A 15,175-nucleotide genomic window follows, 5' to 3' on the forward strand; every position below is an offset into this window, starting at 1 on the left:
GGGTTATCCATGTAGACTTTCTGACAGATGCCAGAACAGTCAATGCAGCTTATTACTCAGACCTCCTGGCAACAGACGTGAAGGAAAAGATCCGATCCAAGCGGAAGAGAGGTGGAAAGTGGGTAGCCTTCCTTCAAGACAATGCACGCCCCCATACGGCCAAAACAATAATGGAAACCCTCCGGAAATTGAAATGGAACCTTCTGACACATCCGCTGTACAGTCCCGATTTGGCACCAAGTGATTTCTACCTGTTCGGGAGGCTCAAATCAGACTTGCAAGGCATGCGGTTTGTGGACAACGCCATCATCCAGAATGTTCGGGAGTGGATACGCCACCAACCACAGAACTTTTTTGAAAAGGGCGTCAGGATGCTTCCAGAACGTTGGAAAAAATGTGTTGACTCCGGAGGGGAGTACGTTGAAGACTGACATGTGCAAGTAAGTGTTTGGCAATTTTGGTTTAAAAAAAAAACCAGTCCCGGTCATATTTGAACCACCTTGTATTTAAATGAGAAATCAGTAAACATTAATGAAACACAGATCTTCCAAATACAAAAAAATGGTATAATACTCGTACAATTATTGGCTTTTTTGGCATTATTCACTTTCCTCTCCTAAATAAAACAGAATGATGGACCAATATTTGTTGTGTTATACCATAATCACGAACTTTCAGATCTTAAAAGTGGTATAATCTGCAGTATTCAAAATATGTGTCAGCCCAAAACAGTGGAAAAGACACCTCTGTGTTAGAAATACTATAATAAAACATCCAAACAAATCTTCATCTTCTGCACACCTACATTTAAGTAGTGTTAATACTTACTTCAAAATCTACACCATTAAAAATTCCACTTCTACATGAATTACGTTTCCGTATCGTGACAACTGTACGTTGATCATCATCTTCTTTGAGATGGATCACTCCAAGAACACCCCAGTGAATCCGTAAGGCTCCTTCCAAAACTAGACGACCATTGACCTGCATCAATGCATGCAATGTTACACAACAGAAAAACCAAAACATGTGCTGAAGACATCAACAATATTGAAAACTACCAAGTTTCTTTAATTTTCATTAAATGTCTTGTGCCATGTTTACTGAGTGTGCACCACCTCTTGAGCTGAACAAATGTGAAATCTTCTGCAAATATAACCCTTACTGCATGCATCTTTCCTGTCTATCGCTCCACACCATAGTTTCATACCGAAACTGAATACAGGGTTCATGACTGAACATACACATCAAATTTGACCAAATTGACATGATAAAGCGCTTGCAATTGAAAAAGCATTTGTAAGGATACCCTTGGTTTCAAATTCGGTATACTTATGTACACGTGCAAGCTCTTTCTCTGTCTGCAACTTCTATACAGGGTGTCCCAGGAGGAATGGACCAAACTTCGGGAGGGTGTTCCTTATGTTAAAGTATGCCGATATAACCCAAAACACCTATGTCCAAAGTTGAACGGTTATGGAGATAATGGCCCGAGAAAAGTGTGGTCTTCTTGCAGGTCCACGCACTGTGGACAGTCAGCTGTGACTGTTATCTGTTTGTACTTGAGTGTGGTGATGTCACACTAGCCGTGATCTCATGCGCAACCTACCACAGCCTACAGATTACGTTGCGGCGGGGTCGTGAATGGGTGGTAAATTAGTTGTGTGATGAGTTGCTGAAATGCCTCTTGTATTTTCACATGTGGAATATTGTGATATGAATTTTGTGTGTGGATTTTGCGGTCGCAATGCACGTGCTGCTGTTGAAGAATACCAAAGGCGTTTTCCCGATCGAAGGATTCCATCGCGAAGTGTATTTACGCGAATTCACCAGACATTGCGTGATACTGGTTCTCTTGCAAGTGTTTCTGTGCACTCTGAAAGGCAGGATGTACGAATGATAGACACACGAGAGCACATTCTTGATATTGTTCAGTGAAGTCCGCGTCTATCACTCGTAGAATCGCCTCTCGCATCGGCGTATCACGTATTCAGGTGTGGCAAACTTTACATCATGAAGAGTTATTCTTACCATGATCAAATGGTACAACATCTGGAACCAGGCGACCATGCACAGCGTATGGATTTGTGCCACTGGATAAAAAGTTCATCCCGAACTGTTAAGCGTCATTTTATTCAGTGATGAGGCGTCTTTTACCCTGGATGGTGTAAATAATTTACGAAATGTGCATACGTGGTTCCATAATAATCCACATGAGATAATGGAAACGAAATTCCAAAAGAGATTTCCTGTGAATGTACGTTTACAGTTATGTGGTCGGGTTATAGCGCAGCGATATTACGTCATCGCTCGCCAGTCATGTGTCATGTATAGTGCTTGGAAACCTAAGGACAATTATGACATGGCGAGCGAGTATTTCGTACTTCAATTTTATGGCTTTCCGTCACTCACAAGTTAGTTTGATGTTACATACATTATTAACATTACAGAATCCACATATTCCTGCCAGTTTTAATATGTATTTTGTAATCAACAAGTGTGTAACACCGGTCAAAGTTTGACACTTCTCTGGCCATTATCTCCGTAACCGTTCAACTTTGGACATAGGTGTTTTGGGTTATATCGGCATACTTTAACATAAGGAACACCCTCCCGAAGTTTGGTCCATTCCTCCTGGGACACCCTGTATATGCCTGTCCACACAAAAAAGTCCAAACATTGAGTCTCATGAATTTCACTAACCAGATGCTTTTCTGTCATGCTTCTCATGCTACAGGGAAGTTATCTGAGAGCCTGCTGCAAATTGTACAACCACTGAAAGCTCCACTGTTACTCTTACAGACTGGTTTGCACACCTTCCAGCTTGTAGTGTCATCAACGAACGAACAGCCTAAATACACTACAATTTCTCTTCAGTATCATCCAAGAACAGTTAATGTACAGCAAGCTTAAGTATCATGTGCTGGCCTAATAACAAGTTGCTACTGCTACTGCTACTGCATCTGACCTGTATAATATGCAGTCATGACTTACTCTTGTTATTTTCTGTGCCAAATGCCAACAGTGCATTACTGAGTTCTGCTGCAGCAACAGGTGCTCATAAACAATATCTATGGGAAAAGTGATTGTGTAAGAAACATAAAAGGATTCAGGCATAAATTTCAGAATGCTGCAGATTCACATTGAAAAAAATATTCATGCAATTTTTGAATAAACAAATTTTGACTTGCAATGTTGTTACTGGTCAAACACGAACTACCAAATACTGAGTGCTCACAGAAGAGATACTGGATGAAATCGGTGCTAGGCTTGAATGTTCATATTGAAAAACCCTTAAACACCATAAATAGGAGACCTGGGTGTAAAGTTTCAGCTATCTTCTGCTTCCAAAAGGGAATTTCAACACACGAATGTGAACACTTTATGCAGGTGCCAGGAATGTGTGCATAACAGGGACCATTTCTTACACCTCTTGTGACCTGGGTGAGGTTTGGTTGTGATTTGTTGGCCTACAGGCTCTTCTACTATGTTGCAAGTCTAACACAAATGAAAAAGTTGACTTGGTGAGCTCATCTCTTCTGCTGGACTCATCAATTTGCAGCCTGTTCTCAAAGCAACTTACGTGTTCTACTATATTTTAGACTACAGTGTATTTTGCCACTTAAGCATGAACACTTCTTGCTTTATAACTAAATCCGCAGAACTGGGTCCTTTCTGAGAAGCTAACAGTTGCTCACTTACTCAAATAATTACCAGCATTTTATTGATCCTAAAGGTTCATTACCAAGTTTACAAGAACAAGCCATTCATCATTATCCTGATCCAAATGCCACAACCTCAAATCCTATTTTTTCAACATATATTTTAATATTATGCTCCCATCAGTGCCTAGGTCTTTCTAATGCCCTTCACCAATTTGTTTATTGTAATAATATTTAGCAAGGAAAAACAATTATGAAGTTTCTCATTATGCAGCTTTCTCCAGCTACCCTCAAAGGTCGAAATATCTTCTGCAGCACACTGTTCTCAAACACTCTTCACCTATGTTCTTAATGCAAGAGACCATGAGCGATCAAGTTTCACAGCATTACAAAACAGCAGGCAAAATTATAATTCTGTGTACATTAATCTTTACACTTTTAGACAACAGATATGAAGACAAAAGGTACTGAACTGAATGGCAGCAAACATTTCCCAAATTTAATCTGCTCTTAATTTCTTCATGAATGTACGTAACTCTGATTCTGTTTTGTTAGCTTTTATGTAATGCTTATTGTACCATCAATTTAAAAATAAACAAGAAAGTCACAGAGATATTGGGTTTTCGGACTTTATCCATCGTCCTGGTTTTTAAGATAACTAAGAAAAACACGAATTTCAGAAACTGGATCTGTTTCCATCCTCAGGTGAGGGAAAACACCTATTCTGTTGGGTCCCTTAGAAAGAGCTAGCCTCAATCACTGGATATATATATATGTATACTGTCTCCATCATTTCACCCTTACTATCAAGCTTATAGAGGAAACACATAATCTCTGAAATATTTATGAAGTCTCAACTAGAGGAAACCTATCTTAGAGATGGCTTCAGTCATGTGGAAGGACTCAGAAAACAATGACACATCCTTGTGAAGGTGACAAGGCATTACGAAAGAACACAGCTTACATTAAGTAACATAAAAGGGAGAAAATGTGAGGCGAATAAACTGAAACAGAACGGAAACTTTGAACACATTTAGCCACACCCACACAAACTATATTTACATGCACAAGAACAAAAGTTACTAATATGTTTCATGCTCTTAATAACCCTGGTCCATGTAACTCATTGACAAGGAAAATAATATTGATCTAGTACAATTTTATTTTCAGAAAAAGAACAGACCATACTCAAAGTTTTATACAGTATACATGCACTTAAGTACAAAGTGAATTACTCTATAATGATATTTCAACAGGAACCAGCATACCTCTCTACTCCTGATTTCTCCACTCTTACCATCATAAAACTGATTGAAAACTTTCAGTTTTGATTCCAAGTGAGACCTACAAAATGAAACATTACTTTAGAAAGGAACTAATGCACTAATAAAATACAAAACTTAGAACAATCAAGAAAGGAAATGTAACGTATCTACATTATAAAATACCTGATTATGGCAAGTCATCAACACAAATACTAAGAACATCACAGTAAATATTAAGACAGACATCTGAAGTACATCCACAAATTCAATAATAAACTACGTAGGTTCAGTATTACGGATTTTTAATACCAATGGAACCACCCTTATGAAGTTAAATATTCTGGTTGTCTGTCATCGTACTAACTGAACTATTCCAGCTTACAGTGTTCATACCAAAACAAAATCACGAAACTCTGTGGTGTATCCAGTATTGTCTTACAGGCTGTTACTACCCAGAAGATGGAGTGGCAACAATGAAGGAGCATGGTTGAGTGGATGTATAGACCCACGTTTTCTTGACCTCGGAAATAGCTGGATGTGAGTGGTCATATTCACTCCCTGTCTGCTTTATCTCTAAAGAAAGAGCCCCCATACCCATTGGACAGAAGGCTGGGTGAACCCCAAAACCGGTCTGGACAATGCAGAGAAGAGAAAATTCTTGACCCTACCAGGACTCAAAACTCACACCTCTGTTGTCCAACCCTTAGCCAGTTCCTATACTGATTGCCCTATCCTGGCTCCTATTACTATGTAAAATTGTAAATACTCTGTCAGCATGCTTTCCATTAACAAAATATTTCTTGAAAACTATGTTAAAGAAGAATGCATGGTCTATCCGATATTAAGAATAAACTGCTGCTCTTCTGATAACATATCCACAATATAGTTCAACACAGGATAATGTAAATAAAAAATTCAGCTTCATGCTTGTGACACTAAAGTAAATAAATGCCCTTATGACAACAAAGAATACACCACAGACACATTAGGCTGGCATGTCTGCATTCCATAATTGCTGGTCATAATCCTGCATAATGAAGTACAGACACATACCATACCACAGACAGCAACATGTACAGCAGGAAATATATATTATACCGTGGCATATTTGGTCCTCCAGATCGATTTTCCACTTTACCAAAGCTGGTATGAGACTCAACCCTTGTCCCATGTCCAAACAGCTGTGGGCCAAACAATGCACCATAGCAGGGAACATGACAGTATGGAACTCCTTTATGCTACAAATACAGACAGAAAGAATACCATCAAAATAATGAAAAGAAGGTAAAAGGTAAAGCTGTCCCTGTGCTTAACTAATTAAGCACTATACCATGAAGGTGTATGGGGAAGGGGAGGTATAGATCCACGTTTTCTTCACCTCTGCACTACCTGGAGGTGAGTGGTCAGCCTCATGCCCTGGCCACTTTACCCCTGGGGAAAGAGCCCCCAGTACCCATTGGATAGGAGGCTGAGGGACACCAGAGCCAATCTGCAAGATTTGGATAAGAGAAAATTCTTGACCATACTGGGACTCGAACTCCAACCCCTCCATCGTCCAGCCTGTAGCCAGTCACTATACCGACTATGCTATCCCAGCTCATAATAATGAAAAGAAACACAGATTAATTTAACTATAATTACTGACTTTTTGGATATTATCCAGTGTCCTGTTTTTATTTAAAAATAACATTTGGAGGCAGAGTCCAGTTTCTGAAATGTTTTAAAATAAAAACAGGACAATGGATAATGATCAAAAAGTCAATAACTGTAATGATATACCATCGATACAAAGTTATAAATCTTATTAATTTAATTGCTTCAAGGCTGCTCAGTACTTCTACATGAGATATAACCATGGGCTATGGCAGCAGGATGGTGAGGGCAAGCCAGGCATCTACACACCTCTGTGGATATTTAAACAATCAAAATTAGAAATTGAAGGACTATGCCAAAAAGTATAATTAGTTTCTTAACAAACTTTATTTCTCTAACATGAATGCTACAGGGTAATCAGTATAAATAATCTTTAGGAACTTAAAACGTAGGTTACTACTTACTTTCTTCTTGTCACCTCTTGCACCCTGGAAAATATCCTGGTGCAACTACTACAACTACTATTATCGATGTGAATTCACTCTCTCAAGGTCATAAAACACGAGTTACAAATTTGCAGCACATTTTGGGAAGGCATTTATATATGAAACCATACACATATAAGTTATGCTATTATGCACTTTATGCCAATTTTGCAGATGATGAAGGGTGATGATTCAGTAATGTGAGACGACGGAAAGTTCTTACTGTCCCATACGAAATCTAACACCAATCTCTACAGACCCACCTCAGCATGCTGCCCGGGATTCAACCGTTTTCCGCATTCTTCACATCTCAGACATTCTGGATGCCAGTCATAACCCAGTGATTGTTTCCTTTCCGCTGCAAGAGTAAAAGAAATTGGACTACATTAAACATACAATGAAGATCAAGTCCGCAGCCACCTGATCACGCTGGTTCCTAGCTCGCGGATTTCTTATACTCTGAAGATGGAGGCGATATGTTCCCCTGAAATGTCGGTTAACACAATATCACCACGGTGCCACATCCCAGATAACGGCATTCTTCAATGAAGATCAAGATTGCATCAAAGCGTACAATTTTTGGTTCTCACACCAGTGTTTATGAAATAAAAGGTAAAGTTGTTCCTCTGCTTAAGCAGTATGCCATGAAGACATATGGCAGAGTGGAAGGATAGCTCCACCACTCTTAGATGAAGGTGAGTGATCAGTTTTGCGCCCCTTCCACTTTACTCCCATGGAAACAGCCCCTGATACCCACTGCATAGAAGGCTAGGTGGGCCTTAAAAGCCGGTCTGGACACTGTGGAGAAGAAAAATATCTTGCCCGCGCTGGGAATCAAACCCCAGCCATCCAGTCTGTTGCTATACAGACTGAGTTATTCATTCATTCATGTTTATTAATACTATAGATCATATTACATTGATGTAGGGCATGTTACATGATATAAATTATAAAATCAGAAAAAATACAATAAATTCTTAGCCAATAAACTAACAAAACATGTAACGATTGTTTACATCCAGCATGTAACTTTATCCAGTATTTAAGAATTTACCATTCATATAGACTTCAATTGAGTAGTAGCACCCATTAATGAGTAAATTCATCAGTTCCCTTATAAACTGGTTTTTATTTTCAAGTTGTTTTATATTATTAGGTAATTTATTATAAAAGATACAACCAGCAACTGAAGGTTTACTGTTATAAAGTTCTAAGTTATGCAGCCATTTATGGTAGTCACTGATGTTTCTTGTATAGTGTGTGTACTTGTTTATTTACTGTGCAGTTACACTTATTAGTTACATATAAGATGGTTTGTTGAATGCACAACAAATATACTGTTAAAATCTTAAGTTGTTTAAAACTATCTCTGAGCGATTCTAAAGGTTTTAGCCCTGCAGTGTACTGTACTGCTCTTTTCTGAAGAATAAAAATTCTTTTAGTAAGTGCCTTAGCATTTTGTCCCCATACTACAATTCCAGATGTTAGAAATGGATAGATCAAACCATAATATAACATTCTTCTACCCTTTAGGTCGAGTATTTTAGCAAGTCTATTTATTATAAATAAGTTGTGGCTAATTCGACTGCAGGTTCTATCGATATAAACATCCCAGCTCAAGGTGCTTTCAATTACTACCCCCAAAAAGTTTACACTTTTAACATTCTCTATTTCCATATTCTTGATTACAATTTTATATTTATGGTCCTGCCTACATTGCTTTGTCTGAAAAAAGATGCAGTGCGTTTTGGTTGGGTTTATGAATAAATCATTCATCTCAAAGTATTCCTCCACAACTCCAATATTAACTGAAGTCTTGTCCCATATTCAATATTGATTATAGATTATAGATCTACCTTGTATTAAGTGAGGAAAGTCATTTATATATAAAATAAAAAGTAATGGACCAAGGACTGATCCCTGAGGGACTCCACATTTAATTGGAAGGCTGCTTGATAAATATTCCTTCATTTCGTTGATTTCCATATGTGCTACTTTCACCTGTTGTGTTCTATTTGTAAGATAGGATTTAATTAACATATGTGGAATACCGCGAACACCATATTTATATAATTTATCCATAAGAATGTTATGTTGAATACAATCAAATGCTTTTGATAAGTCTAATGATATGCAGTTGCATTTTATCATTCAAGTTATCTATTATATTTTCAATAACTGTAGCAATTGCGTCATTAGTAGAATGTTTTTTCTACAACCAATCTGAAATTTATTTAATATATTATGTTTATCTAGGAAGGCTGTTAATTGATTAACTATTACTTTTTCCAAAACCTTAGAGAAAGTATGAAGAAGTGTGATTGGGTGATAATTACTTGCATCTTCCTTAGTTCCCCCCTTATAGATAGGGGAAACGACCGATTTTTTTTTAATATAGATGGAAAAATGCCATCTCTAATTAATGCATTAACCAATTCTAAAAGCAGTTTGGAAATATAAGGTGTACATTTTTTAGCAAGTAAGGTGAGATATCATCAAGTCCTGCCGACTTTTTATTTGCCATACTGTGGATTATTTTAATCAAATCGGCCTCTGTTATTTCAAGCAAAACAAATGAGTCTTTTAAGCTAACTATATTATTAACAGTTTGTGGATGGATTAAATTTTTATCAAGTATAAGATTATTAACAATTTCTACAAAGGTTTTATTAAATATATTACAAGTTCAACTTGTGCTTGAAACTTTTTGTTTTCCATCTAATACATAAGTACATATTTCTAGTAAGTATATTATTTAGAGAATTTATCTTTCACGATTTACAAATTTCCACAATGCTTTTGGAATGTTTACTGATCTATTTATAATATTCTGAATATAATTTGCTTTTGCAGTTTTTATGATCATATTTATTCTTTTCTATATGCTTTATAAATGTTTTTATGTTTTTATAGATGCTTTTATATTCCAGAGATTTGCATTGTATATAAAGATCATACAAGTTTCTTAATTTTGTTCTGGCTATGACAACAGCCTTATTCACCCATGCAATGTTTCATCTTACCTTAAGGCAGGCTATATTAAAACAGTAGTTAAAAATGCTATAAAAGGAGTTCTACTCGTAGTTGTTCTCTATATCATTTTCACTAAACACGTCAGTCAGAGTTTCAGTTTGTATAAAAGAACAAAAGCAGTATACATTGTCACCCGATAAATCCCTAACCTCTTTATAACAACTTATTTGTAGTGGTGCGGTCATATTAATAGTTATACATTGTGCATAATAATCCGAAAGTAGGCTATTTATAACATTAGTATAATAACAATTAGCAGGTATATTAGTAATGATTTGATCAATACTCGTTGCCATACTCTCAGTTACTCGAGTACGAATATTTATTGTCATAGTCATGTTATAAGCATTAATGATATCTAATAATTGCTTATGACCACATCCATTTTCCTGGGTATTTATATTTAAGTCTCTAACAAGAATGACATATCGATCTTTCTAAACAAGCTGCTCCAATATATCTATTAGTAGGTTAAAAAATTAATATATTCCACCACTTGGTGATCTACGATGGGGTACCCAAAAGAAACCGAACTAATTTTTTTGTGGGCAGAGCTTTTGTAGTACAGCGTTTTGCCGCTATGAGCGCATAGAGCTAACATTCCTCAGTCGATAAGCCGACTACCGTTGCTTCAGAAGGTAAGGACTAGTTTCGGCAGAGTTTATAGTGACAACTGTTTTGTGTGATCGTCGTTTTTGCAATGGCTGATTTTCGTGAACAGCGTGAAATTCTGCTTTTTGCTCAGGAAAAGTGGAACAGAAACTCTTGAAATGTTAAAAACGGTGTACAAGGACGATGCTATGGGGAAAACTCAAGTGTTTGACTGGTTTTCCTGTTTCAAAAATGGTGAAATGTCAATTGATGACAAACCTCGTTCTGGTCGTCCTTCCACGGCCCGAACACATGAAAATGTTGAAAAAATTCGTGAAATCATCAAGGAAGATCGACGACGGACAACTGAAGAAATTTTGGAGCTGTCAGGAGTGACTTGGAGCTCAGCAGCCAGATTTGTGGCAGTCGGGTGACTGGTTTTTCCATCATGACAATGCCCCTGCTCACACAGCCCTGTCTGTATGACAATTCTTGACCAAAAATGGTATGACCCCTGTTCCTCACCCTCCATACTCACCCAACCTTGCCCCGTGTGACTTTTTTTTGTTTCCTCGAATGAAAAGAGACATGAAAGTAAAAAACGACGGAGGCGCTGTCAAGCATCTCAAAAGATGAATTTAGACAATGTTTTGAAAAATGGAATAAAAGACTAGACAAGTGTATTAGTGTAAGTGGAGATTACTTTGAAGGGGATTTAAGGTTTGTGCTTAAAGTTTGAATAAATAAGTTTAAAAAAAATAACTTCGGTTTCTTTTGGGTACCCCCTCGTATATAATGCAATAATTATAAGTTTTATCTTGTCACTTGTTATTTCTACACCAGTAACCTCAAGAGTTTTTTCTACACTTTTTTCTGTAACCCAATTCAAGGGTTTACTTTGCTCCATGTTACTGGTACTGTAAATAGCTATCCCTCCACCTTTATATTTTTTCCTACAAAAATATGAGACTAGAGTGTAACCTTCTAACATACATTGAGGGATTTCATCCTCTTTGAGATCATGTTCAGAAATAGCTAATAGTATATCAGGGGTAGTACTTTGGAGAAATTCAGTAAATAGTTCAGTTTTATTAATAAGATATTGAGCATTTTGATGTATTATTTTCAAATTATGCATTGGCTTGACTTCCCCAATTGGGAATGACTGGAACCCTAGGGATCCAGTCTTCATCGTTAGTTTCCCTGATTTAGATCACCTAGAACTATTACATTTAGTTGGTTCTTTTTATTATTAGCTATTATTTTACTTATTTCTTGAGTAATATATTCTTTACCTAGTCTGTTTAGGTGCTGCCCATGCCTTCTGTGATAGGCTCTACTTATATTAGTCATATCGAATACTTAACATTTCTGAATCTTTTACACACCTTGTTTATGTCCATATTTGCTTTCCTTATTTCCTTATTTACTATTGATTCTTTTATTAAATCATGCCTAATCAGTATACTGAGAACAACAACATTTGTACAAGTCAGTGCGGAAAGTGTTCTTTTTAAAACAATGATACAAGTCTTTCTTTCGTTTCTAGCAATATCATTGGCACCAACCATAATTATTACATGGTCCTATGGGCCAAGTACTGCACAATCTCTTACACAGTGTTTCAAAATATCCTTTACCTTAGCACCCGACCTAACCTCATCAAACACTGAAATATCATCATTAGATTTGTTCAGTGACGTAGGTATGCCACGACCATAGCTATCACTATAAAACAGAAATTTATTCTTTTTCACTTTCCTTTTTTTGGCAACAAAGTATCTTTTTTTTTTTGACAGTCTCATCAGCAACATCATTTAGGGGGCAGAATCTGTTACTTGTTGAAACTGAAAACTGTGGAGTCACAAGTTTTTTTCTCAATTTACCTTTAGCTGCCTGGCTCCAACCATTTTCGTTTTCATAATATATTGGAAGATGTACTTCTTGCACTCTTTCACTCTGTAAGATAGATAACATTTCTCGCAATGACGATATTTCCTCTTAAGAACTTACGGACAACTTCACAGTCAACATACTGTGTAGTCATAATCTCATTTTCTGGAGGATTTCGTAGTGAGCACGGAACACAAAGCCATTGATTATCAGGTATTTTGTCTTCACTTACATTGCTGCACTTATTAAAATGATACCATTTATCACGATTATCGCACAGTATGCCATTTCGCACTACTTTATTACACTTTCCATACTTGTTATCTACTAAAGCGTTATTGCATACAGCTGTTTGGCCACCACTTTCCGCCATGTTAGTAGGACAGTAGTTCCCTAGAGTTCTATTTTCTAGGATATAATTACATGTAGTCTAGAGAAAGCCAATCAATGTTTTGGGTGAACACACTGCCTCCTTCTTCAGGGCTGAAGAATATGCCATACAGAAACAAGCACAAAGTGGCCAGAAAACCGAGTCTGCTTGCTGCTTGCTTGGTTTGATGATTACAGCAGCAAGCTCCTCTGAAACATAGGCTGAGTTCCACTGATTTGTGCAGCATTATATCTCAGAAGACAGAACTCTGTATATCAAAAGGTTTAACCAGGTAATGTATAATGTAGGTAGCCAAATTTAGATTGTTATACCGACCCAGAGTCTTTGTGTAATGTGTATTTTTGCTGCATCTCATAGTATGCATGAAATGGGTTAAGCGAGTGGTAATGCTCCACTTGTATCCGGAAGATACTTGGCTTGAATTTCAGCCAGGACACCAGCTATCTTGACCGTTTTTCTTAGTTTTCCTTAATCCACCCAGGCAAATTCTAATACATTACCTTCTTAAGGTCATAACCACTTCCTTCCAAAGCCTTTCTAATTCATCAACCATCCTACAATTTAGCACTGCATAGTCTTGCCAGTGACAGCATCATAAAATAAACCAACCCAAAAATCTTACAGTACATAACACTACTTTTAAATGTCACATTTTAATTTGCAAGTTACTTCATCTCCTTTGGATATCAGCAATTACAAAGTGTATCAATATGTGGCCATGAAGTACTTCAAATAATGAACCTCATAATGCCAACTGCAGCACTAAGTACTGCACCAGTTTGACATCTAGTGAAACCACAATATATTTACATAAAGAGGGGGACACCCCTCACATGTGTTACCATCATTTCAGACAGCCAGATGTGTGCCCTTTAAAACCTTAACTTGCATTGTGGGCAAAAGGATTCATAGGAACCAACCGTAAGTCATTCTACACTACCTTACATGCAACATAAGGGTATTCTTTATACATCAAGACTGTAATTTAATATTATCTTAGCGTTTCTACATACATTACGTGTGGCTATGACAGTTTACGGAAGTATGTGTCCTGATACATGTATGGCTCTGTCAAGCATAAATGCACCCCACATTCTATTATCTCTCTATATATTCTCCCTCTTTCTAAAAGTTACGTCGAATTCCGCAAAACGAAATAACGTAAACTACAAATGTTAAGTGCATATTCTGCCATACAAAGTTAAAAAATCAACTCAAATTCGAAATCACGACTCAAAGCAATCAAGTGTCTTACGGTTACAGGTTATGTCTGTTATGTTGTATTTCATGAAATTCGAAGTATATTTCGTGCACCGTTATTGTTTAACGTCGCTACTAATGATACACAAAAATACAGACATATTTTCGTAACTCACATGCACATGCCACAAAATATGTGATGCATTTTACACTTTACGTCAAATGGTAACTTCACGATTATTAAATTCGCACACACATACTAACGTACATGACATAATAAACCTTACCGAAATAAACTGGTTTCCCACATTTATGGCACTTCCACATGATCTTCAGTTATTAGTATCTGAACACTGAGAGTCAACATCGCCTAAAACCCGCAGAGTTCTGATCTATAAAAACGCACACAGTATGTTTACATTGCTTTACATCTGCCATTTGCAACACTTCGTGCCGTTTGTTGTGATGAAGTTACGCCATTGAGGAATGTTGTTGAATTAATTAGTAAGTATGGATTTTTATTTGATGTGGAACGACAGTCGACATTTACGCACAAATTTACATCCGTGTGTTATTTTTGTATATGAATTATTATGCTAACTACGCCAAATGAAATTAAAAGCAAACATGAAGTAAAATAGTGTTGCTACGATATTACATTGAAATCCTATTTCTGTATTTTAAGCATATTTCGGTGTAGCCTAAAGGACTGTAGGATCTCAAGAAACTGTGACTGAACTGTGATTTTTTTTATAATTTTTGTATTATTTCTTGCAGGATAAATGGGGAAGAGTAAGAAATATTTTGCTCCTGGGTGGATATCCAGTGAGCACAGCAGAATAAAATTCTTCCATTTTCCCAGGGATTCAGCAAGGTATGAGCCAGATCTAAAATATGATTATAAAACATACTGTAAAATTTTGGCCAATGTTGTTAAAGCAGCTAAAAATCTTCATTATAATAATTTAATTTATAATTGTAATAACAAAATGAAAACCACCTGGAGCATTATAAAATCGGACAGAAAAATTAATAATGCAGGTATACAGTTTTTAAACATTG

The 15,175-nt window shown here is 36.7% G+C and overlaps 1 protein-coding gene across 1 annotated transcript in view; it reads right to left on the reverse strand.

The window, feature by feature from the left end:
* LOC111866347 overlaps nucleotides 1–14,861 on the reverse strand; it is a 29,675-nt gene extending 14,814 nt beyond the window's left edge. Inside the window, exons 1-5 of the mRNA XM_023855212.2 lie at nucleotides 14,401–14,861; nucleotides 7,269–7,363; nucleotides 6,026–6,165; nucleotides 4,931–5,006; nucleotides 829–984 (exon numbers count right to left, since the gene is read on the reverse strand). Coding sequence (XP_023710980.1) covers nucleotides 829–984; nucleotides 4,931–5,006; nucleotides 6,026–6,165; nucleotides 7,269–7,363; nucleotides 14,401–14,440 — 507 coding nt within the window. The 5' untranslated portion in view covers nucleotides 14,441–14,861. The remainder of the gene's footprint in view (nucleotides 1–828; nucleotides 985–4,930; nucleotides 5,007–6,025; nucleotides 6,166–7,268; nucleotides 7,364–14,400) is intronic.
* Nucleotides 14,862–15,175: the final 314 nt, after the last annotated feature.

Source organism: Cryptotermes secundus, unplaced genomic scaffold, assembly GCF_002891405.2.
Source record: "Cryptotermes secundus unplaced genomic scaffold, Csec_1.0 scaffold96, whole genome shotgun sequence".
Classification (NCBI taxonomy): Eukaryota; Metazoa; Arthropoda; class Insecta; order Blattodea; family Kalotermitidae; genus Cryptotermes; species Cryptotermes secundus.